Raw genomic sequence first — 22699 nt, 5'->3', positions numbered from 1 at the left:
TGTGTGTGTGTGTGTGTGTGTGTGTGTGTGTGTGTGTGTGTGTGTGTGTGTGTGCGTGTGTGTGTGTGTGGGGGGGTCCAGTGACTATGGCTTGGGTTCATTCATCCCCATAGAAGGATGAAAACACTGCAAAAGAATACATAGTTGTTCTGAGTGGTCACCTTTATTCTGTGATGACACATTACTATCCTGATGGGAGGGGTCTGTTCCCCCATCCATTGGTCATGAAGCCTTCATTAATGGTTTCAGGGACATGAAAATGACATGATTCGTTATCTATTGCAAAGTCTGAAGCTGTGTGTTATGCAATGCTTTCCAACATCTTAAAAGCACCAAATGAGGGAATATCTTTCTTAACCCATAAAGACCCAGTGCTACTTTTGTGTCAGTTCCCAAATGAAATTTCTTCTAACCTTTCTTAAGTTATTTATCACCATTTATATTATAATATTATCCTCTGTATTTTGTATTTTATCAGTATAAATCAGGTATTTTCCGGTTTTTAAGTTACTGATCATGAAAACATTCAAAAAGGCTCAAATTGACAATTATTATATCAAAAACAGAGAAAACTGCAGAAAAAGTGACTTTTTCAGTAAAATCTGAACATAAATCAAGCATTTCCATCCACTGTCATTTATCAAACTCCATGGGTTCTATTGGTGAATCAATGTTGTAGAAGATGACAGTGTTTCCATGTTCACTATACACAGCCTCTGAACGTCCAAATGGGTCATATCTGATGACCATGAAAAGATGGAAAAACTGCATTTTACACCAATTATTTACATGTGTTGATAAGATTAGTGGATCAGCAGTTTAGATTAGTAGATGCTTTTGGTCAGCGATGGATGTTTGGGTCTTTTTGAGTAAAGAATGGTGTTCATTCATGCACGGTCAGCTCCAAGGTGCATTAAAGCTGCTCTGGAGGCCACACCTTACAAAGACTCTTTATGTTGGTTTGTCCTTTTAACTGTAACTCCTCTATAGACCGTCACTAGGAATCAAATAACCATACAGAAACACGTAAACTGAAGTCCTTGGTATGTACACAGCATGTAATATAACCCTTAAACACTAAATATTAAACATAATCCCCCTGCAGTAAGTACATTTTCTTCACATAGCATCATTTGTTGTAATCCGCACATGCATCTTCAGCTCACAAGGAACAACAACAGCTATTTTAGATGAAATATTGATGCAGTGAGACTGAATTGAGGTTTTCGTGGAGAACAAAAAACACACACACTGAACCCCCACAAACAAAAGCAATCACATAAAAAGGCCCAGTCCCATTCTCTCTCCATCTTTTCACATCTATATAATCTTCTTCTGTTTATTTTTCTCCTATTCTTAATCTCTCAGTGCCTTTTCTGTCTTTTCATTTTTTCCATCTGAGTCTCTATTGCTTCCCCCTATTTCTCAGTAAATCTAGGCCCGAGTCAACAACAGAGGGACGGAGGTGAGCTGTTTATCGCTCTTAACACAATGAACAGACAACACAACACTACAGACACACATGGGTCCAAATAGAGGAAGGACAACAGTAAACAAACAGACCTGACCTCACTGTCAACCCAGTTTCATTGTAATTTGTGGGTCTCTATGTGATCTCCTGCACATGTATGTTCAGGAAGCAAGGCCATGAAACTGTGTGTGTTAACAGCTAAAAATGTCAATATTTTGTGGGATATTACAATCAGAAGCTCTTACTCCCACTCAGCTATTGGATATCACCTCTGGAACAAATGATAGAATGTCACTGAATGTTTCAGTATTACCAGAAACAAAATTCAGATTTTTAGACCGTAATATCCACTGTGGGTAGGTGTTCGGTTGCTCCAAGGGTCAAAGTGTTACTTAACACTCCCAAAATGTGACAACTTGTAAGTCTTTTTCTGGTTTTAAACAAATACTCAGAGTAAAATGTATTTAGTTTGGATTTCTATGCAGAACTGACAGTTTCCTGCTTATGAGATTTTTGTCTATTTCTCTACTGAAAAAATATGATTTAACTAAGCTACTATTATTCAAAGCTCATGAGAAGTGAAAACACTTCTGCCTGTGAGGGATATTTAAAGTCCCTTTTTGTCACATCACCAAGGTTGATGTTTAATCATCACTGAAAACACTTGTCACAGTTGTTTTAGATGTTGTAGAGGTTTTGAGTTTGTACTTGTTAACATGTACTTTTTGGTACTTTCCAATTTCTGTATGCAAGTACACCACAGTGGACTCCAACGCATAGTCACAAAAATAAGAACAAGAGGTGGAATTTACCTTTAAAGGATTTTTTTCTACATAGTCTGCTGCAGGGAACAAACATTTGACCCTTTGATTATGAGATAACAAGGTAATATTCTAACATCCCACCTTATCGCACCACAGAAACTAATTTCTCAGATAAGTGCAACACCACGGCAGGGGAACATAAAACCTGCTATCAGCTGAATCTGGAACACACTTCCTGCATCCACAATCTCATCATCTAAGTAACTTGGTGACTTCAACTCTAAACTATTCCGTACAGACTAAGGATGCACCAACTTTTTCATTTCCTTCACTGGCTCCCAGGCTGAACAACAAATAAATATTGAGATAAATTTAATGAATAATTTTTAAAATAATAAATAATCATGCATCAGTAATTCAACTGCAGTTTATTAGTAATGGAGGGTACATTAAAATATACAGCGTTACACAGTTGGTTTGTGGGTTTTGCAGCAGCATTGCCAAGCTTCCTCTGGCCTTTTTCTTCCCTGCTACAGCTGCTTTTGCTAAAGCTGATGCAAAGTTAGCAGCTCAGTCGATGAGCTGTGAAATGACTTTTTCCTGACTACAAGTCACCACATAGACAATAAAGATTTTTAAGTTGCTATGGATTGACAAGGAGTATTATTTCTGCTCACTCTGTGAATTTCATGCTGCTGTATGCGACAGCTGCTATGTGTGCACTGATCTGTGCTTCCTGCTAACAACAGGTACAAGTCTCCAGCACGTTGTTGATCCATGATGTAGTATGTGCATGAAGATGTAAATATAGAATAACACAGAACTGAACAGAATACTCAGTAGGAGATGTATCTGTCTGGGTCGGTATCAGGCTGATATCGGTATCAGCTTGGTGCATCCCCATCACTTTGAACTTTACACTGTAACTTTGACTCTATATCTTTCATTTTTTAACATTTTCTTACCTTTTTTTTTTTTTTTTTTTAACATGTTTTAATGTTGTTTTATGTGTTTTTCGTTGTTATAAGTCTTTATATACTCTTTCATTTCATCCTTTGCATTGCCTTGTTGTTGAATTGTAACAGAAATAAACCTGCTTTGCCATTTATATTTGGTATTTGACCAACAAAAGAATAATAATAATAATGGATTGCATTTATATAGCGCTTTTCTAGACACCCAAAGCGCTTTACATTACTGACCCATTATTCATTCGCTCTCACATTTACACTCTGGTGGTGGTAAACTACATTTGTATCCACAGTTGCCCTGGGACAGGCTGACAGAAGCGTGGCTGCCAATTTGTGCCTACAGCCCCTCCGACCACCACTAAACGTTCATACACCAGTGTGGGGGGCACTGGAGGCAGGGAGGGTGAAGTGTCTTGCCCAAGGACACAACAGACTGACTAGGACAGAGCGGGATTCGAACCGCCAACCCTTCGGTTATTGGATGACCCTCTCTACCACCTGAGCCACAGCCGCCCCAAAAGAAACAGAACAACCAGAGAGATACCAAAAACTGTAATCTGTGATGACACAAAATGATCTTTTTGAAAAGAAAATGATCTCCAAGTCTCCTTAAAACTGAAGAGCACAATAAGAAGCACTGTCTCATAATGTCTCTGTGTTGCACATAAAAATGATTTGTGGCAGATGACTGTTTCACATCTCACAGCTGTTCATTCTTACACCCGACCACAGCAATTAAAGCAGAGAAGGGGGCTTTCCCATTCAATCCCAATGGCAGCGGGCGTTTGGTTTCATCCATGTGACCTCGCTCTGTGGCCATTACATCATGCAGACTGTGGCTTATGAGGGATTGACTCCTAATCTGGTGGGGAGAACCTCCTACCTCAAGGACCACAGTGCGTGTGATTTTGTGTGTGCGTGTTGATCATGTCTTCACTGACTCAGCATAGTGTCAGACAAACTCTCCCTCCACAAACTGACCATGAACAAAACAATTAACACATAAAAACCTAGTTCATCCCATCTGTAGCCGAGAGGAGCTGCAGTAATTCTCTCTACTATAACTTCATTGCTACTAGTAACTCCTGTCAGTCTGTCATCGTAGATTTTACACCATCATTCAATACATTGTCACTATGAATCTTGATTATTGCTTCTTGTAACAGCCTAGCATATTTCTTCACTGACTCCCAGTATCGGTTTGTCGTGGCCTTGTTTGACTGACTGATGACTGACTAATGGTAAATATGACACTGATAGTGGCACACATTTATCTGTGGTGTTACAGGTTTGGATTTATGCTCCTTCAACAACAGTGTGATGAAGTCATGAAAGGACTCAAAAGTTATTTTTATCACCGTCATAAAGAAGGGAATAAGTAACAAAAAAACAAAATAGTGGTGTAGTATATGCATTGGATATTGACTAAAGAGGATAAAACTGTTATAAATATTGAATTTCATAATGTTTGGATCCCTAAATCTTGTGACTGGATATAAATCAATCAGCATCAACAGGATGTTTTACAAACCTTCACTAGGGGCAGAACTTGACCCTGATAGTGGACGAGGGATAATATCACGCTTCTAAAATGTAATTAGTCTTGTGTGTGTCTCGAAAATATTACATATACTCCAAGAATTCGCCTAGACATTTTATACAGTTGCGGAAAAAAATTACTAGACCACCCCTTGTTTTCTTCAATTTCTTGTTCATTTTAATGCCTGGTACAACTAAAGGTACATTTGTTTGGACAAATATAATGACAACAACAAATATAGCTCATAGTAGTTTAATTTCAGAGTTGATATCTATCTATCCATCTATTTTTCGTGGTTTTCTTGATAATAACCAAAATCACTTCAGTTCTTACATCAATATCTATGGCACTGTACTGACAAAAACAGTGCTTTTAGGTATTCCATGTTTTCTTTTCTGTCTGTTTTAGTCACATGATACACACAGGAGTTATCACTACATTGTATCACCATTGTTTTTGATAACTTTTGATGGTCTAATAATTTTTTTCTGTAACTGTTCTTAATTTTATTTTCAGTCCATAGTTTATTTATTGATTGGTTTATTCATTCACATATATTCAGTTCATTTTATTTTCACTGGTGTCACATTAATCACAACAAGCTGCATGAAGATGTCACCTATTGATACTGAGTGACATTTTATAATAGTAACTAATGATCTGAGAATTAATAACAGATCATCCTAATGATGGTGTATCTTTTAGTAATTATTTAATATTTGACTGTATTCATACCTTCTCACACACACAGACACAATGCTATCAGCTTTTTTCTGTCAGAAACTATTGTTATTATATTGGCCTTTTAAAGTCTGCTATTGATCACCCTAAACTCATTACTGGCAAAGAAACTACATTGAGAGAAAATGACATTACAGTTCGACCAGACTGTCTGCTGTATATTGATGCTTCGATAATGAAACATTTTAATTAAAAAGAAAAGCTAAAACCTACTAAGCTCCTTAATGCTTTAGCAATGATTCCTGAAGTTAACATTATGGTACCATTTCAGATGCATGTCTTTGCTATTTTTACCTTTGGAGCATCCCTAAAATGTGAGATTCAGCGCCACACAGAGACATTCAAACATGCATCTACTGTATTCACTTTGACACATGCAGCCACACACAGTCTCCACTCATTCTGCTCTAGTTATGGCTCAGCAGATAACACTCTGCTGCTCAGCTGCTATTTATAGAACAGAAAAGGGAAAAAAATGAGGGGGAAAAATCCCATCTCTTTTCTCTTTCACTCCCTCTCTCCATCTCTGTCTATGTCCGTCTCCCTCTCCTCTTTTCCCTGGAGGTATCAGTTAAGGTCATGGAGGATGGAGAGGGAGGGAGGGAGGGAGGGAGGGAGGAAAAAGCCAGAGAGAGGAAGAAACAAAAAGGGAGGGGAGAGTGGCAGAAAAAAAACCCAAACAATAACAGTGAGACAAAGCAACAAACACACACATACACACATAAGTGCACACAGATAAAGCACATCAATACGAGACTTTGTTTCTCTGTCTCTGTTCTGTATCTGGCTGCTCTTCAGTTCTATTTCTAGAAGTGACTGAACCTGCTAAACCCAAAACCATTTCTCTTTAGCTGATTTTATTATAGACAGCATTTGAACTATTTTAATATAGACTTTGCATATATCAAAAACCAATCCTCTTCATTGTTCTTCTGTCTTTCAGGTTGTGTTTCAAAGTCCCAACTAATGAAGCTGCATTTTACTCTAAAAGGTGTGACAATTTAAGATCATTTTCATTGTCAGTTTGACTTCAAATAAATAAATAAATAAATAAATAAAAAGTGATGTTGAAAAAGTCTTGGAAAATTAAGTACCTTTTGTGAAGGTCACCCCTACAACTCCATACACAGAAAACCCATTAAAAAAATGGGTAGTACAGTTTACATGTACAGTTTTCCACCTCTAGGGGTCTCTCAATCAAAATAATAATAAAACTGTAGGTGACAACTCCTGGAAAAAAAAAACATGGTATGGACCAAATGAAAAAAAAATATTATACTGCTTGCTTTAAAGGTAACTAACATTAATTTACACAGTGTTATTATTCATTTACCTCCTTTAGACTCAAACACAGTCAGTTTTCTTATGATCTGTGTGCTTGAAAGATGCCATTTTAACTTCAAAATGTTGGTGAAATATACAGCTTGTGAAAAAATGGATCTGTATTTACTTTGGTGATACTGGGGTGAAATAACTGGTTATAATTTAGTTTATAGGACCCACTGGTCTCCTAAAGAGGCGAGACAGTGATGAAACCTTGTAACAGAGATACAGAAAAATCCTCCTCAGTGCATCATCTTGTTTTTGATCCATGTTTGGTTCCTGTAGATGACATGAACTAGCGAAGAACCTGACATGACCAGGCAGAAATTGTGTTTTGTATTAAAATTGTATTGCTACATTCACTTCAGTAACGGGGGTTTGGCGTCTTTGAATTGGGTTACATTGAATAAAATTATAGATTTCTCTGAATTTGTTGCGGAGTTGTTTTATTAACGTGAAATGTGTTTGATATGAAAATAGTACATGCAAGAAACAGTGCTGTAATTATCCTGGAGCCTCTCATATATTAAATGCATAACAGGGAGAATATGGAGACAGAGCTTCAGCAGGAATTTTTCTCTTTTCAGCACACATTTAATATAGGAAGAATCTATAATGTACCCCCAACCGCCACCCCCTCTCCCGCTATTTCTCTGAGTAATGACATCTTATCACTGGAATGTGGGGAATCTGGGAGGTATACAATGAGACTAGGGAGTTGCCCCCTCCCCAAACACACACACAGATTATAAGAAGTGAACACAAAGGAAGAAACAGGAGCTCAGTAGCACGTGCACACAGCGTAGCATCTGCAGAAACACTAAGCAGCGCACACACAAGCGGCAAAACAGTCTGTACAGTCGATCCGCAGACAAAAGCAGAGAAAGACGAAACACCCACAAAAAAAAAAGAAGACACACACATCAGCCACACACAGTGTTGTAAAGCAAGCAGCTTAGATGAGCGAGCTCAGGTCACTTTACGCTGATGCAGACAACTGGCAGTTTAGACTCGATCTATTTTAGACTGAAGTCACACGTACGCTCTCAGCCACCTATAACCTCTAAACCAGGAGACCCCGTGATCTATTGAACACACACCCCACACATCACACACAGCAGTCTACACATGCAGTGTTTGGTGATAAGTGCTAACAGAAGTTGATTCATATTAAATTAAATTCACATTCATCGTAGTTACAAGAGCGGAGCAGCAGATGACGAGATGAGGAGGAGAGTCATGAGGGCAGGTCAAATTCCATGTGATGTCATGATTATCACTGTTATTATTATTATTATTATTATTATTATTATTATTATTATTATTATTATTATTATTATTAACACAGTGAACTGACATGAAACTGACATGCAGGTCACAAACTGAGAAAAATCTAACTTCAAATCTGTAAACAGTTTCACTAATACGAACTAATGATGCCGTTTCCTAAAATGGAAACTACACGCAACCGTCGGAAATGAATTTTTAATGTGCTGCTTTGTCTTTACTGATGCATCCTGTTTGATGCAGCATGAAGAGCCCAGATGTGCATGTGGTAACATCGCTCAGATCATTAAAACCTGTATTCACTTCACTGTTTATGCTTTCAACGAAGGCATTCTCCACACTTCTACACCCGTTCAAACTTACTCTGCTGTTCCATGCATGTGTTTTAATGTTTAATTTCTCATTTACCATCCAGAAGGGTATCATAGTGATAGTCTGGAGCAGGAGAAGGTTATCCAATAACAACTACCTCTGATCACAAAGACAAAATTTGGCAGAGTCAGAAAATAACTGTTGGATTGAACATTTAAGTCAAGGTAAAACAATAAACTTCAAAAAAATAAAAAGTATGAATCAATAAACTGAACATTAAACCAACCATAAAAACTCAAAGTGGAAGTGATTTTGATTTCTGAGTTTCTGTTTTACTTCAAAGTCAGTAAGTCCAGTTGAGAAACTTGATATTAACTGGCCTACTGATGCCATCCCGTCACTGAAAGTCTGGAGGTCTGATTTCCAAAACAGCCACAGTGAACCTCTCTGAGTTAGAGGGCAAAAAGTTGAAATGCAAATTGTTCGCACAGTAGTTCCAGTCTGTCTGAGACGGGAGAAGCTGCCCATCTGATCCCAGATTTGTCATTTCTGGCTCACAACAACGTGACCCGGTCTGCTGCCTCTGATCTGCAGCTGTCAGCCAATCGTGTTTCGGAATTTCCAGGAAGTGATTATTCTTACAATGTTAGTATTGTTTTGCAGCTTCTTGGCAAAAAAAATTTAAAATAAGGGGAAAACCATAACCCTCTTTGCACTAATCAGACTCACACTTGCATGTGGTTCAGATACTTGTGTGTGTGTGTGTGTGTGTGTTTACTGTAAGTGTTGCAACTGCTGCATTTTCGACTGAAATGAACAGCTTTGTTAAAGATAATGCTGAATATACTGTAAAATAATCCTTAATTTAGTCATAGTTTAGTTTAATTCAATTAATAGAGATTTTTCTTTCTGAAAATCCTGAAAAATGCTCAAATTGCAAAATCCTCACTTGAAATCCTTCCTCAAACTGCAACCTGTTTGTCTCTATGCAACAGTCCAACATTAGGTTTGCTGGTTTAGCAAAGTTATGAAGATCACACATATGCATTACTCAACCTCTGTATTACTACATATATATATATATATATATATATATATATATATATATATATATATATATATATATATATATATATATATATATATATATATATATATATATGTGTGTGTGTGTGTGTGTGTGTGTGTGTGTGTGTGTGTGTGTGTAGTATGTACACGAGTAGCTCTGATTAAACCAAAGTGGTTATAGAAGTATATTTAGTGTGATCTCCCTTTGCACTTAACATGTCCTTAACCCTTTTGTACAGACAATATGAGATTTATTGCATTAATTTTCTGATGTTTTACACCAGGTTTCATTCAACACATGTCAAATGTTTCTAACTGTTTGGGCTGCTTCTTGTCATGGGGTCAGGGGTCAAACTAAAAAGTCACTTTACCACTGAGAACCCATTTAGTGCTGCCTTTTAAGGTTGTGCACATATATTTCTGGTATGTTCTTGCTGTATCTGAGGGAAAGAGAATGAGAAATAAATACTGATAGTCATTTTGACGCTGTAAAAACAACAAAGCTAAAGGCGGCCTAAGACTTTTGTACAGCACTGTACATGGCTCAAATAAATACAAATAAAAAAGCTTAAATAGGTTATATTTGTAAATTGTCCATAACATTCAGGAAAAATAATAAAGATTAAATTTTTCTGATCATATCGCCCAGTTGTAGTTTAGTTAAGTTTACTTCCACTTTACATGCAAAAAGATAATGAAAAAGAGCATACCAGTCAAAAATACATCCCCTATAAAAAGTAAACATAAATAACGTCATATAAACTAAATCAAAATAAGATATAAAAGTACAAAAAACCTAAAAACAATACAGCTTACATAAAGAGGATCTCATAATTAAAAGTAGAGATAAAAAGCAAGAAGGTAAATATAACAAACTAGAAATTTTCACTAATACAAGTCCTTTCAGATGTTCGTAAATAAGAATAATGTAGATTTTGATCGAAGTGGAGGATGGAGATGGCCCTTTGTGCTTAATATCAGGAAGAAGGATCGAATACAGGTCATGTCCTATTCCACACAATGATAAATCCCATTTTTTCCAACATGTGTCTGTAAGATCACACATGCCCACATCTTCAAAGTCGAGATTAAAGAAAGATCAGTGATGCAGTGAATGAGTAAGCAGCTGAGGGTAAGGAGAAAAGAAGGGAGGAATCAAACTAAATGTTACTCCTCCTTTTGACGTGTGAAATATAAGACGAGTCAAAGGCAGATGAGAGATGGAAAATTAATGAGAAGAGCAGCAATAGATGAAGGAGATAAAGAAAGGGAGGCGTGGATGTGATGGGAAAGAGAAGAGTTGGAGCGGGAAGAGAAAAAAAAAAAGAAGAAGAAAGGCTGGACATGTAAGATAGAAGAGAAAAACAGAGCATGTGCTATGTCATCATGTCTCACTGTGCAAGTCATCTAACATCTGCCTGATGCATTCACTGTCCCCATCTCACCCCACAGTACACACACTCTTCATATTATTACCCGTAAGCCCACATCGCCGCTTTATGAGTCAACACACACTCCCTCTGATTTCAACCACGCTGAAAAATCATTGAAATACGCAAACAAGCACACACATGCGATGTAAAACCCACATTTATCAGTTCTTAAAAGCATATTACAGTCTCTTTCTAAGTCATTGCTTCTGTTAGATGACTTCATTTGGAAGCAGATGCCAAAACACTTCATTGTCTTTATCTTCACTACTTGCGCTCTCACAGTGTTGGGTCAGAACTTAAATGGCTTCTTGCTTTTTTCTAAATAAACACAAGAGAGTGGGAGGAGAAAGGTCAGTAATTTTTCACTCCAAGTGCATACACTATAATTAAACTGTTAACATATCCAAGGTCCCAAAGCTATCAAATGAGATTTATGTGTGTGATAAAAGGAGAGCAGTGGGTCTAGACAACATGTTGTATTTGTAATCGTCATGACTCTACTCCAGCCTACGGAAAAGCTGATTATAAATGTCATTTTTTTGGTTTATGATGCCTTACTAATGACAACCTGGATAACCACTTCCTCCGTGTGACATTTTAACCCTCCGCTGAAGTCAATACTGATGAAATCTTTGAGGGCCTTGACCTGACTATACAACGTTAGGGGAAACTGTGCTGTACACACACGGGTTACGCTAAACAAAGAAATGGCTAAGTTTGCATAAGAGGAAGCATCATCTTCCGTCTCCTTCCTTTCTTACTCAGAGCTGAACAGAAACTTGGCCACACTGACTGTTAGATTCCTCAGTTAAGATGCAATATTCATCCATTTAACGAGCAGATTTATTGGAACAGAGTAACAGCTTCAGGGATGATATTATCCTGATGTGATGACCAATCCACGCAGACTTACAAGCTATTCACCACCAATCATATAATGCCTATAATGTAATTTTCCACCTTGACTTTATTACAGAAAATGGATGCTCTTTAAAGTCTTTATAATTAAACAGTTGAGCTCATCTGCAAAGAGGCTCAGCCAAATAAATAAGTTAACAATCCCCCAAGTAAGCTGTGGCCGCACACTCGCATGAACATATACATAGATACACATTCACAAGCTCACACACATGATTGTAACAGCCCATTAGGAAAAGGAACTGAGTGAGTTATTTGTAGCCATCATTAAAACATTTACAAGCAAATGTTTAAAGTGCAAACACATTCCTCCAAAGTATGTGTATATTTTTTGGGGGGGTGGCTAGCACAGCCTCTAAGTAAATCAAAAAAAAAAAAAAAAAAATCAATCAGCAGTGAGAACCATCCTTTGCCGAAGGCTTGACACAGCTGCAGTTTGCTGTTTTGTCAGGGAAATCTGAACCTGACAGTTTTGCCTCGGCTGCACTGCCCCAGAGTAATGTAGGGGAAATTTATCTTATAGTAAAATACAGGCTGCGGCATTTACTGTTGTGGGTCTGTTAGTGTAAATCATCTCCAACTCCAAAATACTTAAATGTAATACTGAACCAATCCTTGAACTCATGAGCAGGGCATCAGAGTGATCACATCACATTTAATAAACACATTTACAGATTCGTGTTTGTTCACAGGGCAGGCTTCTGCAAATCCATATAATTACAGAGAAGGCCTGCAACAGAGAACCCACTGTTCACGGAAAAGGCCTGTGGGATGGAACAGTGTGCAAAGATTAATAAAAAAAAAAAAACACTTACTTGAACATCTTCACTTCTGCTTTAGTGACTCTTATAAAAACTCATCTCCCTCCTTTAGCCCTTTCACTGGCCTCAGACCAGATTTCAGGACAGCATCGGGTTAACGCAGGTCATCGTTATCAACAAACTGCCAAGATACTAAAAGTAGACACAGAGCGCTCACCGTATATATATTAGTTCCTTTAGAAATGATTTAATGTGTGATGAAGGATTAGCGAGTGTATGAATAACCAGCTATATAAATTCATATCAATGTGTTTATTACGACACAAATGTTCTGCATTTCTGTGATACTTATTAAATGCCACTAGAGCAGCGAGGGTCCAGAGGCCAGCTCCCCTCTTATGGCACTGATTGAATGACTGTTCTGAAGGAGAGACTCAAAACCCCCAAAGTGTGTGTGCTTGTGCATATGTGTGTGGGGAGGGGGTTAATCTGCCTTGTGTTGCTGTTCAGACAGAAATTTCAAGGTCTTTGAGTGGCAGTGGAGCTAAAAGCCTGAGGTCACACACACAGAGGGTCCCTCATCTTTTCCTCCCTAGTTCCTCTGCTCGTCTCCCTCTTCCCTTCCCTTTTCATTTTCTTTGTCTTTTCCCTCTCACATTTTGCCCCCGCCCCCCAATCGCTCCCCCCTCTCCACGTTTCTCCTTTCACTCCCTGAACCTCTGCGTTCACTTCTCCTTTTCTCACAGTCCTGATCAGCCCCACTGCCTTCATCATCAGCCGCCTCCTCCTCCTCTGTCCACACACCCACTAAAGGTCTCCACACATTACATTTATACCCCTTTATTTGCCTCGGTATAACTGTATTTCCTCTGTTACCGACTTCTGGAAAGGCTCCTGGTGATCCCCTCTGACACAACAGGGCTCACCTTTGACCTTTACCCCTCCTCCCTCTGACCTCTCGCTTCTCTTTTGCACAAACTCTCTCTCATTTCCCCTTCCCCATTTGTTTTAACTCATCTTTTTGTACTATAATTGACCCATTTCAATGTTGTCACTTACTACTTTAGTGATAAAATTCTTTTCACACAACCCTGTCTCTCAGAAACAGTGTTTTGTTATAAAAATGCGCCCACATAACATTTTATTTTAAGATTAAACAATTACATGCTCAATGAATCCAAATGTAAGTTGTTCACAGGAAATGGAGGTGTTTTAATTTCATTTCATTGCAAAAAAAAAAAAAAAAATCTAAGTTGTAGAGGAGTGTAATTTCTGTGGAACTGGGTTGGTTGCCAAGCTGGACTAAATTCAGGTAGAAACCAAAACTTATATCCATACAGTGGTGTTTTCATCCCAAGCTGTTTTATGTTGTTCAAGTGAATGAATAACCCACGTTTCATCTTCCCTCATTCCAGAAGAAGTGCATCAGCCTCTTCTTTCCCATCCATCATCTGTCCACTCAGTCTAACAAGGAACTTTAAGATAAGCTACTTGGTGACCTTCCTCCTCTTTCTTTTCACCCTATAGCCACTTCACACAGAGATCCTGGAAAAAAAGGCAAGACGCTGATCCCACTTTTTTCCACCACTGACTGATTTCCACAGCCAAGTAAAAAGAGTAATAGAGGTGAGACAGGCTGGACTTTTACACAGCGGACCTGCGTTCCGGAATCAAAGGGGTGGTGACGCAGCACAGTGTATAGTGTGACATATAACTTGCGTGTCGGAAATACCCTGAGCATAGTGGTGTTGCTAACCTCTCCAGAGTTGGCCCGTCTTTCACCGTTCCACAAATGTTAGCATGGTTAGAGTCCTCCGCACGAAGTGACAACAGCTCGCGGATCTCGGCATCTCCCCAGTTTGACATCTTTCTGGTCATGTTGATATGTTTGTTTTCTATACACCGTCCGCACTCATTTTTAAATCCCCCCAGTGTGGGGGCTCTGTTACTACCCCCAGAGGTGTTACAGAGCCGTGACAGAGGTGGGACCAAATGATCCACCATTCTGTTTACACAGGCGTCGTACTGGAATAAAGGTGAAATATTTCCGAAACAAAAGTGCTTTGTAAAAGGGGCTTATGTATCTTTGCTCCATTTCCTTAGTGAACCCTGAGCAAACTATATGTTCCCCCTCCCCCACCAGTGTTTCCATCCATCTAAGGATTCTTGTAGAAACAGAACCTGCTTTGCATCACATGTGAAAGAATGTAAAGATGTAACCCTGTGCCAAATCTGTCTCCGATGCACAAACACACACAGACAGTTGAGTTTAAACAATCACCGCTAACTTACATATGCATATTAGCCAAATAGAAGCATAGTCACACACACACACACACCTACATCTGCACATACAGAAAACAGACAAGTTCCAGATGATCCTGACTCCCACAGATCTCCAGTTGCCATGCCCACCCAGTGAGTGAGTGAGTGTGATTGGTCATAGTGCGTGTATGTGTGTGTGTAACTTTACACCATTCTGCCACATGTCAGCAGTTGCTCAGTCATCTCTGACACACACACCCAGGCACTGAGACACACACACACACACACACACACACAGGATTAAAGCCAGGATCTGTAGAAAACTACTTGTCTCTGCATGCATATACAGTTGCCTCGTCACTACAGACCTTTAACACCCTTACATAACACATACAGTACATAACGTTTAATGGAACATTTCATTCCACTAATCCATGATATATACACTGATGCGTCAACGAGTTTATAATGATTATTTAAGCTCTATACAACGTCATCTGTGCTTAAATAATCATTAAACATCAATTTTGTTCTGAAATTTACCTCATAAAAATCTCTTCAACACAGAAAAGTCAAAAGTTGCAATGTTTCCACTTTCTGACGAGCAGAAATTAAGACAGATAAATGTGACAGAGAGAGAGAAAGTTTAGTTGAAGCAAAACGGTTGTTTGCTGATAAACAAACCAGTATTTCCTTGACAACGGGCATCAGGCGTAACTGCTCATGGACTATCTTGTGATGGAGATGGCAAGGGGGAAAAAAAACACATGAACAATGATACACTGAGAAATATAAAAATCAAACTTAATTACATGGTCTCATCCCATGTGATGTATCTGGTTCTGACTGAATCAAATATTTGTCATATAACACACTGTAGCAGCATCAAAAATATAATTACTTTCATTTTCTGAATAGAGTGACCTTTGTGTATTTTTATGAATTTCACCGTAAGAAATTGAAACAACAATATTTAGAAATGGTCCTATTTTGTATGAAACCTTTTTTGATCTGCTCAAGTACTGCAATACTTCCTTAAATGTAATGGAATTAAAGCCCTCTAGTGGTTCATTGGATGTAAACTATTTATTACTTAAAGGTGCTGAACAGACTTAATGCGTGATCTTGAAAAAAAATCTCATTTTTATATACATGCCTGATCGTAGTCTGCAATTTAAAATGAGATTATCATCACCAAAATAGGTTATTTCCAAATGCTATTTCCAGCTTCCCTGGTCGGGTCGGACAAGACTGGACTGATTTTCGGCAGACTTCTGTCACTATGACAACAACACGCCAACTGGCAAAGTTCAGTAGTGAGAAGTAAGCTGAACGAGTGAGGAGTAAGATCTGTCCTTTTTCCTAAAGAAAGGGATTTCTTGGATTTATTTTGTTGTAATGAAGGACACTGGAAGTGGAGCTGGACTGGCAGAAAGAAAAAGAAAACTGAACGGTAGAGCGATAGAGCACAGACTAAAACACCGGTAAACCTCTGCATTGAACGGATGGATAGAACTAAGGGAGTTAAAGGAATGAAAACAGAGTTGGAGTTGTCCCTCTTCCTTCTCCACAGGTATAGAATGCTTCTGTTCTTTATACATATGCATTGGAACATTGGATTTGACTATAGTGTCTGTTGGTAGCTCAGTCAAACACTTCGTAAACACTTGTGTGTTAGCCACAGGGCTAGCTCTGTGATGTGTGTAATCTGTTTTATTTGGAGCATTGTTTCAGTCCCAAACTAAGGACTTTGGGAGGTGAGACTGAAATGGTTCTGTATGGAGCTGAATGTTCATGCCGGGGCCTGGATACTAAACTGTCCTTCAGGAACAAGACAATTCTAACAGTAGAATACTGTGAATGCAGAAGGCTGAAGCAGCTAGCGCTGAACTGCTAATGCAGAATGATGAAGATGTTGAATGACTGAAGTCATTTATGAAAATGACTGAAGTTTGCTTGTTGTCTCATTTCAAACATCAATTTGCACCTGCAAGTTACTGTCATGAAAAAAGAAATGCAGAGTTGTAAAGAGGAGTCAGTCATTAGCTTCAAAACGCCTTGGCCAGAGTTATGCCTTTACAACAGTAGGTGCTAGTGCTCATGGGAACCGGAGTCTTTGTCCCTTAAAAACACCACAGATTCCGGCCGAAGGTGTCGCTGCAATCCACTTTAAATGAATTCTCTGTACAGGACCTTTAACAGAGCTTTCATTATGTAAACATTCCATTCAAGTGGTTTCACTAAAAAAGACACACACCTGCAGTGACTGATATCTGACACTAACTTTTCAGGTGAGTGATTCAGAAGCGCTGAAAACACCTGTATTATATTGCTGAACGTATTAAACTTGTGAACATTGTGCTTAACTGGCAGTGCTTTACATGAGAGGCACCATTTTCATAGATTATTTCTTTTTTACCCGACCTGTATTTTCGAGAGTCAGCTTTTATTTGTTCATGCCAACTTCACCAGTGGCTATTGCATAAGGCACAGCTTGAAACTGATTCTCATTTTTTATCTGAGGAAATACAGTAATCATGTGTTTCTCAATTTTAGCACAGTAACAAGTGTTTCATCAGCCAAACCGATGTTTACTTCCTCTGCTAAACCTCCACTCAGTCAGTGTCCTGAGTGACATGTGACCAGTTGGGAGTTTAAGTCTGCATCTCCAAAACGCACAGCAAAGCACACAGCAGCATTTTCTTCAATTTCTCTCCACCAGCATCCAACGATCCATATATAAATGTCTTTATGTTCCACACTCTGGGTCTCTTTGTCGCATTTGCTGTCTCTACACATGAGCTGAGGTTGCATCAGTTCAAGACAGTGTAGCAACAGCATCCTGTGACAAACTGTGCACCATAATGTCTCATGCTCCTACCAACTACTGACTTATTACACACATTTATGCGTCTACAGGCTCTGAACACAAGCGTATTGATATCATCTCCCTGCTGGGAGACTGGGTGCTGACCAGTAAAACTACGGAAATAGACAGCCACCAGCAAGTCTTTTTGTCTTGCTCAAGGGCACTGTGGGCAGGCTGCGATGATGAGAGATGCACTAACACAGTGGTTCTCAAACTTCTTACAGTTAAGTACGCCCTGGAATAAGCTTTTTAACCAAGTACCCCCAACTCTCACCTCAGCATTTTTGATTGAAAAAAAATTGGCTAAATTTGTTCCAGTGCCAGAGGTGTTTGTTTATATTATCAAAACTTTATAAACAAGCAACATATATTTAACTGTAATATATATAAAAAAAAAATTAAGTAAATTTTGTGTGCAAAATATAAACTGAAAAGTGCCTTCTTACTGATAACAAAAATAAATAAATTGGTCATTAATTAATAAATGAACCTTTCATTAACAAAATAAATAATTACTTAACTACTCAAATAAACTAATTTTTAATAATATAAAATAGAAATGTTCTTAAAATGTTACCAAAGCTTAAACAAGATGATTGACAATAAAATTATTATATGAAAGTATTTATTGTGTTTTAAATTTCAACATTAATTCTCATCATTTATTTTGTATTAGTGACTAATTTAATGTATTTTTCTAAAAAAACAAAAATGTCAAGTACCCCCTGGGCTTCTTCCAAGTACCCCACTTTGGGAACCACTGCAGTAACCAAATGACTCATTCACTGAATGAAACAGTCTGGGGGTTTTAATAAGAAAGACCATAAGCCATCCTCCTCATTTTTAAGTTACCACTGCTGAGAAAACTTATTATACACTCCAGGGATATCAAACATGTCCATTTATTAGGTTTGATTACTGGAAGGTCAAACAAACAAAAAGAAAACCCACATGTTTTCAGTTACTAACTTTTTGCTTACGATGCAACAACTGTTTGGCATCCTCTTCCTCATTTAGTTCTCATTTATGCAACTTGTGGTAGTAATCTGTACCTCAACATCCGTTCACACACATAAAATCAACTGTTATACCACATACCTAATACAGTCAAACTGCAATGGTGCAGTAATGAAACATCAAGATGAATGAAAGCTCCAGAGACTGGCAGGACTTCCCCAATACATGAGCAGAACTCTACTGCTTATATCAGAAACATAAGTTACAAGAAAAATCTGTTAGAACTGCTCTCCAGCCTTCCCTCCATTTGACAGATTTAATGCAGAATTTTAACAAAATAAAAACTGGGTCAAATTAAGCCACCCCACAACTAATCCTAAAAGCAGTAAGTGCCTAATGCAACTGGTCAACGTCCTCACTGTTGATATTCACACACAAAAGCATCTTGTCCAAAGGTGTACATCTGGAATACTTTTACTTTTTTGAACAAAGCCCGTGGCTTTCCTACACTTCGCCAGACAAACACAAACAGTAAGCACAAACACAGAAGTGGTGACAGGAGTTTGGACTTACCTGTAGTTCACACCAAGCCACTTCCACAGTAGTCTCTGTATCTAGGCCCTTGTACACAGTCTTAAAGGACCCTCTTCCAATCTCAATATCAAATTTCAGGAAGCGTCCATCAGGTGAAGTCCCCACAGCTTTTGTCTCCACCTCCTCTATATCCTCTTGCACTCGTTTCTCGGCCTCTCTCTGCTCTGCCCGTGCTTTCGCTAGGCCCTTCTCCTCTTCTGGCTCCTTTTCTTTCTCCTCAGTCGGACTGCTGATGCTACCCACGTCCACATGCTCAGCTTTCCCATCTTTTGCTACCAGTTGTGTGTTCTCTGACCCTCCGGGACGCAATGTAATTTCAGGCTCTTTGCCTACTGATTTGTTTGTAACATCCAATACTGTCGGGCTGGGCTCTTTTACTGCATTATCTGTATTACTTTCAACACTGCTTTTGGGGGGAACAGCAACTGTTTGTGCACCCACACCTAAATCCTCCTCAGCAGTTTGTACTGGCTCCTCTGCCACAGCTCCACCTAGACCGGGCTCAAGGGCTGAGCTCTGCAAGTAAGAGCCTCTTGGGGCCTCCCTGCCATCAGCATCTCGAAGCCCAGGTCCAGGTGCAGAGGACTGTGGAGGGAAGAAGGTGGGAGGCCCTCCACAGTCTGGAGGTGAGGTGAGTATCACAGCCCCCTTGCTGGGCAGGTCCAAAGCAGTGGCATTGGAGTCACAAATGACACTACGGCGGAAGAATCGGTGTTCAGCTGTTTTAGAGTCTCTATCCATTGTGTGGCGCCGACGCTGGACCTCCGGGTGTCCACCAAGCTTCTCCACAACTTGCGAGTCTGAACTAGCAGAGCCGTTCACATTCTTCTGGAGGATCTGGGGCGAAGGACAGGGGGAGGCAGAGGGAGGAGGGGGGGTTGGGGCAATGAATTTCACTGCTTTGCTGTTGCTACTGTTTTCAGACATTCCTTCACAAGGGTTAAACCTCAAAAAATGTATGTATAAATTTAAAAAAAAGTAATTCTGCAGTAGTAGAAAAAGGAATGGGTAACAAAAAATATATTAATCAACCAAATTTAGAAATCCTCCTTGTGCTCTGTAGTTTGTTTGCAAACTTAACTTCCTCTTTCCAATGTCAACAGTTTCAACAAGACAGTCTACAGTTTCTACAAGGCCCTTCTGTAGAGGGCACAGGGAAGCCCCGAGACAGAGGAAGGGGCTTAAAGATCGGGGATGGAGAGGATGAATTACAGTCACAGGTGGGGAAGTGCACGCACTGCAGTACAGTGTCAACCGTCAAATCAACAACCGAATCCATCCTGCTGCCAACATCCAGAGAGCGACGACCAAGACATGGAAAGACTGAAGATCTAACAGACCAGTGTGGCCCCCCAAAGCCCGATTAGATGAAATATGATCGGAATCCAGTCTTTGACTGACTCGAAGGTTGGGTGAAGTCTTTCTAGGTACAGGCCAAATGCCTCTCTGCTCGTTGAAGGCAGAAATGCCTGGAGAGGCTGCTGTACTGCCTGGTGAGGCCGGACAGAGGGCTAGGTAGGCCTAGCCTGGCCTAGCCCGGCCCAGCTTGGTCTTCTGCAGTCCTTGTTTCTGGAAATGATAAGAGAGGGAACAGAGTTGTAAGTTTCATCTGTGTCTTTCACAAAACTCACCATGTGCTTTTACTTGACAACATATCTGCCCACGCAACATTAAGGGACCTCTCAATGATACATGGCCAGCTGCCAACCTGGCTGGTGTAATGTACGAGCTGTCAGACACTGTAACATTCTGGCCAGTGATCAGCAGTATGACTGACAGAGGCAGAGTGGGAAATGAACATCAGTCAAACAGCCACAATTTTGGTTGCAGCTGACAAATCTGTCATCTCCTCCAACCACTGAACAGGGATCAGTCCCCATCTGAATGTTCTCTCATAAACAATTTGGCTGATAAAATGATGGAGTAAATGAAAAAGTGGGGGTTATTGTATCTGAGAGTGAATGTGCCCCTTGTTATTTCTCAGAAGAGGCTGGCGCAATCTTCAATGCCTGAGTCAAGATTGTTAACAAGCAAGAGTACCCGTCTCCCACCCCAGCCTTTTCCTCCACATCAGCTCTGTGGAGTTAATGCAGTGGAGTGATGTGGCAGACTGTGGGCCTAATTGTTCCACGTTCCAAATTTAGCCCAAAGTCACCACAGCCCGGCTGACCTCAAGGTTAGCCTACTCTGTGGCAATTCAGCAGCTTAACATGAGAGGGGAGGGGGCACTTAGAGCGACAGAGATAGAAGCAGAGAAACTCAACTCATATCTGAGAGCAACACACGAGTACATTACACAACACTACTTGGAAAATATGGAAAATTTAGCCTGAAGATAACACACATTTTGTTGTTAATTGTATATTCACATTACATTAATCCATTTTTATAAACAAACTACTACAGGTTTTCTTATCAAAAGGAACAAGGAAACATTCAGAGCAACTTGTCTACATTCTGATAGGATCGAGTTCACCAATAACTTGTAGGAATGAAGACATTGCACATTCTCCAAATGTGTCAGTAAACTGAAATAAAAATTGCTCAAACCCCTCTCTGATTTCTCATCCCAGGCGATGTGTAACAACTTCACATCAAAACATAGGCTACAATCTGGACAAAACTAGCCAAGGCTGAGCTTTATACCACCAATTTCCTGCTCGTGACCTGCATAGACTCATGAGATCAGAGCAGGTATGCAGGCCTCCAGGATGAACTGAGCTTGTTGTTTTCAGTACATTTAAGTTCATATCTGTCCTATGCATGCAGTATGAACATGCTGGTCAACTGACTGAAAACTGGAATGGGGCTGCAGTAAAAGCTTAGAGACATGACGGCGTTTCAGGTTATCTCTCCCTGACACCTGTGCCCTTGAGGTTAAGTGAAGTCAATTATTCAACCAGATGTGTCAGGTTCCTGTCCAGGTGTAAATTTTACACAATGACCTCACAACAGACCCACTAAGCACTAAAACAGACAACATAATGACACCGACTGAAGAGACGGGGACTGATGACTTAGACATGAGACAGCTGTTGCGACGTCAAAGATGTGCAACTTTAGGTTAGTCAGAAAAGCCTCAGATGTCAAAACCATTCATAAAACACATTTCAGGTCTAACATTTGAGTGTGTTCATCAGTGTCTGTGTGCTTATTGAAATGTACAAAAAGGGATGACAACACTGACGGCTGAATGTAACAGAATAAATATACAGGCTATCATTTAATGTAACAAACTATAATGGGTTAATATCAACTGTGCATACTGCTGGTAAATAATCATTTGATAATGAGATATAAATTATTGAAGAAATGAGCCATGACAAGCTGTGTTTTTACAGTAATTACAATACAGCTAGGGGGTGGTGTTGGTGAAAAGGAGTACAGGCTTTCCTCTTGTACAATGAGGGTTATATATGTGATAG

At 39.4% G+C, this 22699-nt stretch overlaps 1 protein-coding gene across 3 annotated transcripts in view; it reads right to left on the bottom strand.

Annotated features, from left to right (window-relative positions):
• wnk1b (WNK lysine deficient protein kinase 1b) overlaps positions 1-22699 on the bottom strand; it is a 122390-nt gene that overhangs the window by 98316 nt on the left and 1375 nt on the right. For all 3 annotated transcript variants that reach the window (XM_030150377.1, XM_030150378.1, XM_030150379.1), the window contains exon 2: positions 19254-20843. In XM_030150377.1, coding sequence (XP_030006237.1) covers positions 19254-20201 — 948 coding nt within the window. In that variant the 5' untranslated portion in view covers positions 20202-20843. The remainder of the gene's footprint in view (positions 1-19253; positions 20844-22699) is intronic.

This window comes from Sphaeramia orbicularis, chromosome 12, assembly GCF_902148855.1.
Source record: "Sphaeramia orbicularis chromosome 12, fSphaOr1.1, whole genome shotgun sequence".
Lineage (NCBI taxonomy): Eukaryota > Metazoa > Chordata > Actinopteri > Kurtiformes > Apogonidae > Sphaeramia > Sphaeramia orbicularis.
This window is presented reverse-complemented; position numbering and strand designations above follow the sequence as displayed.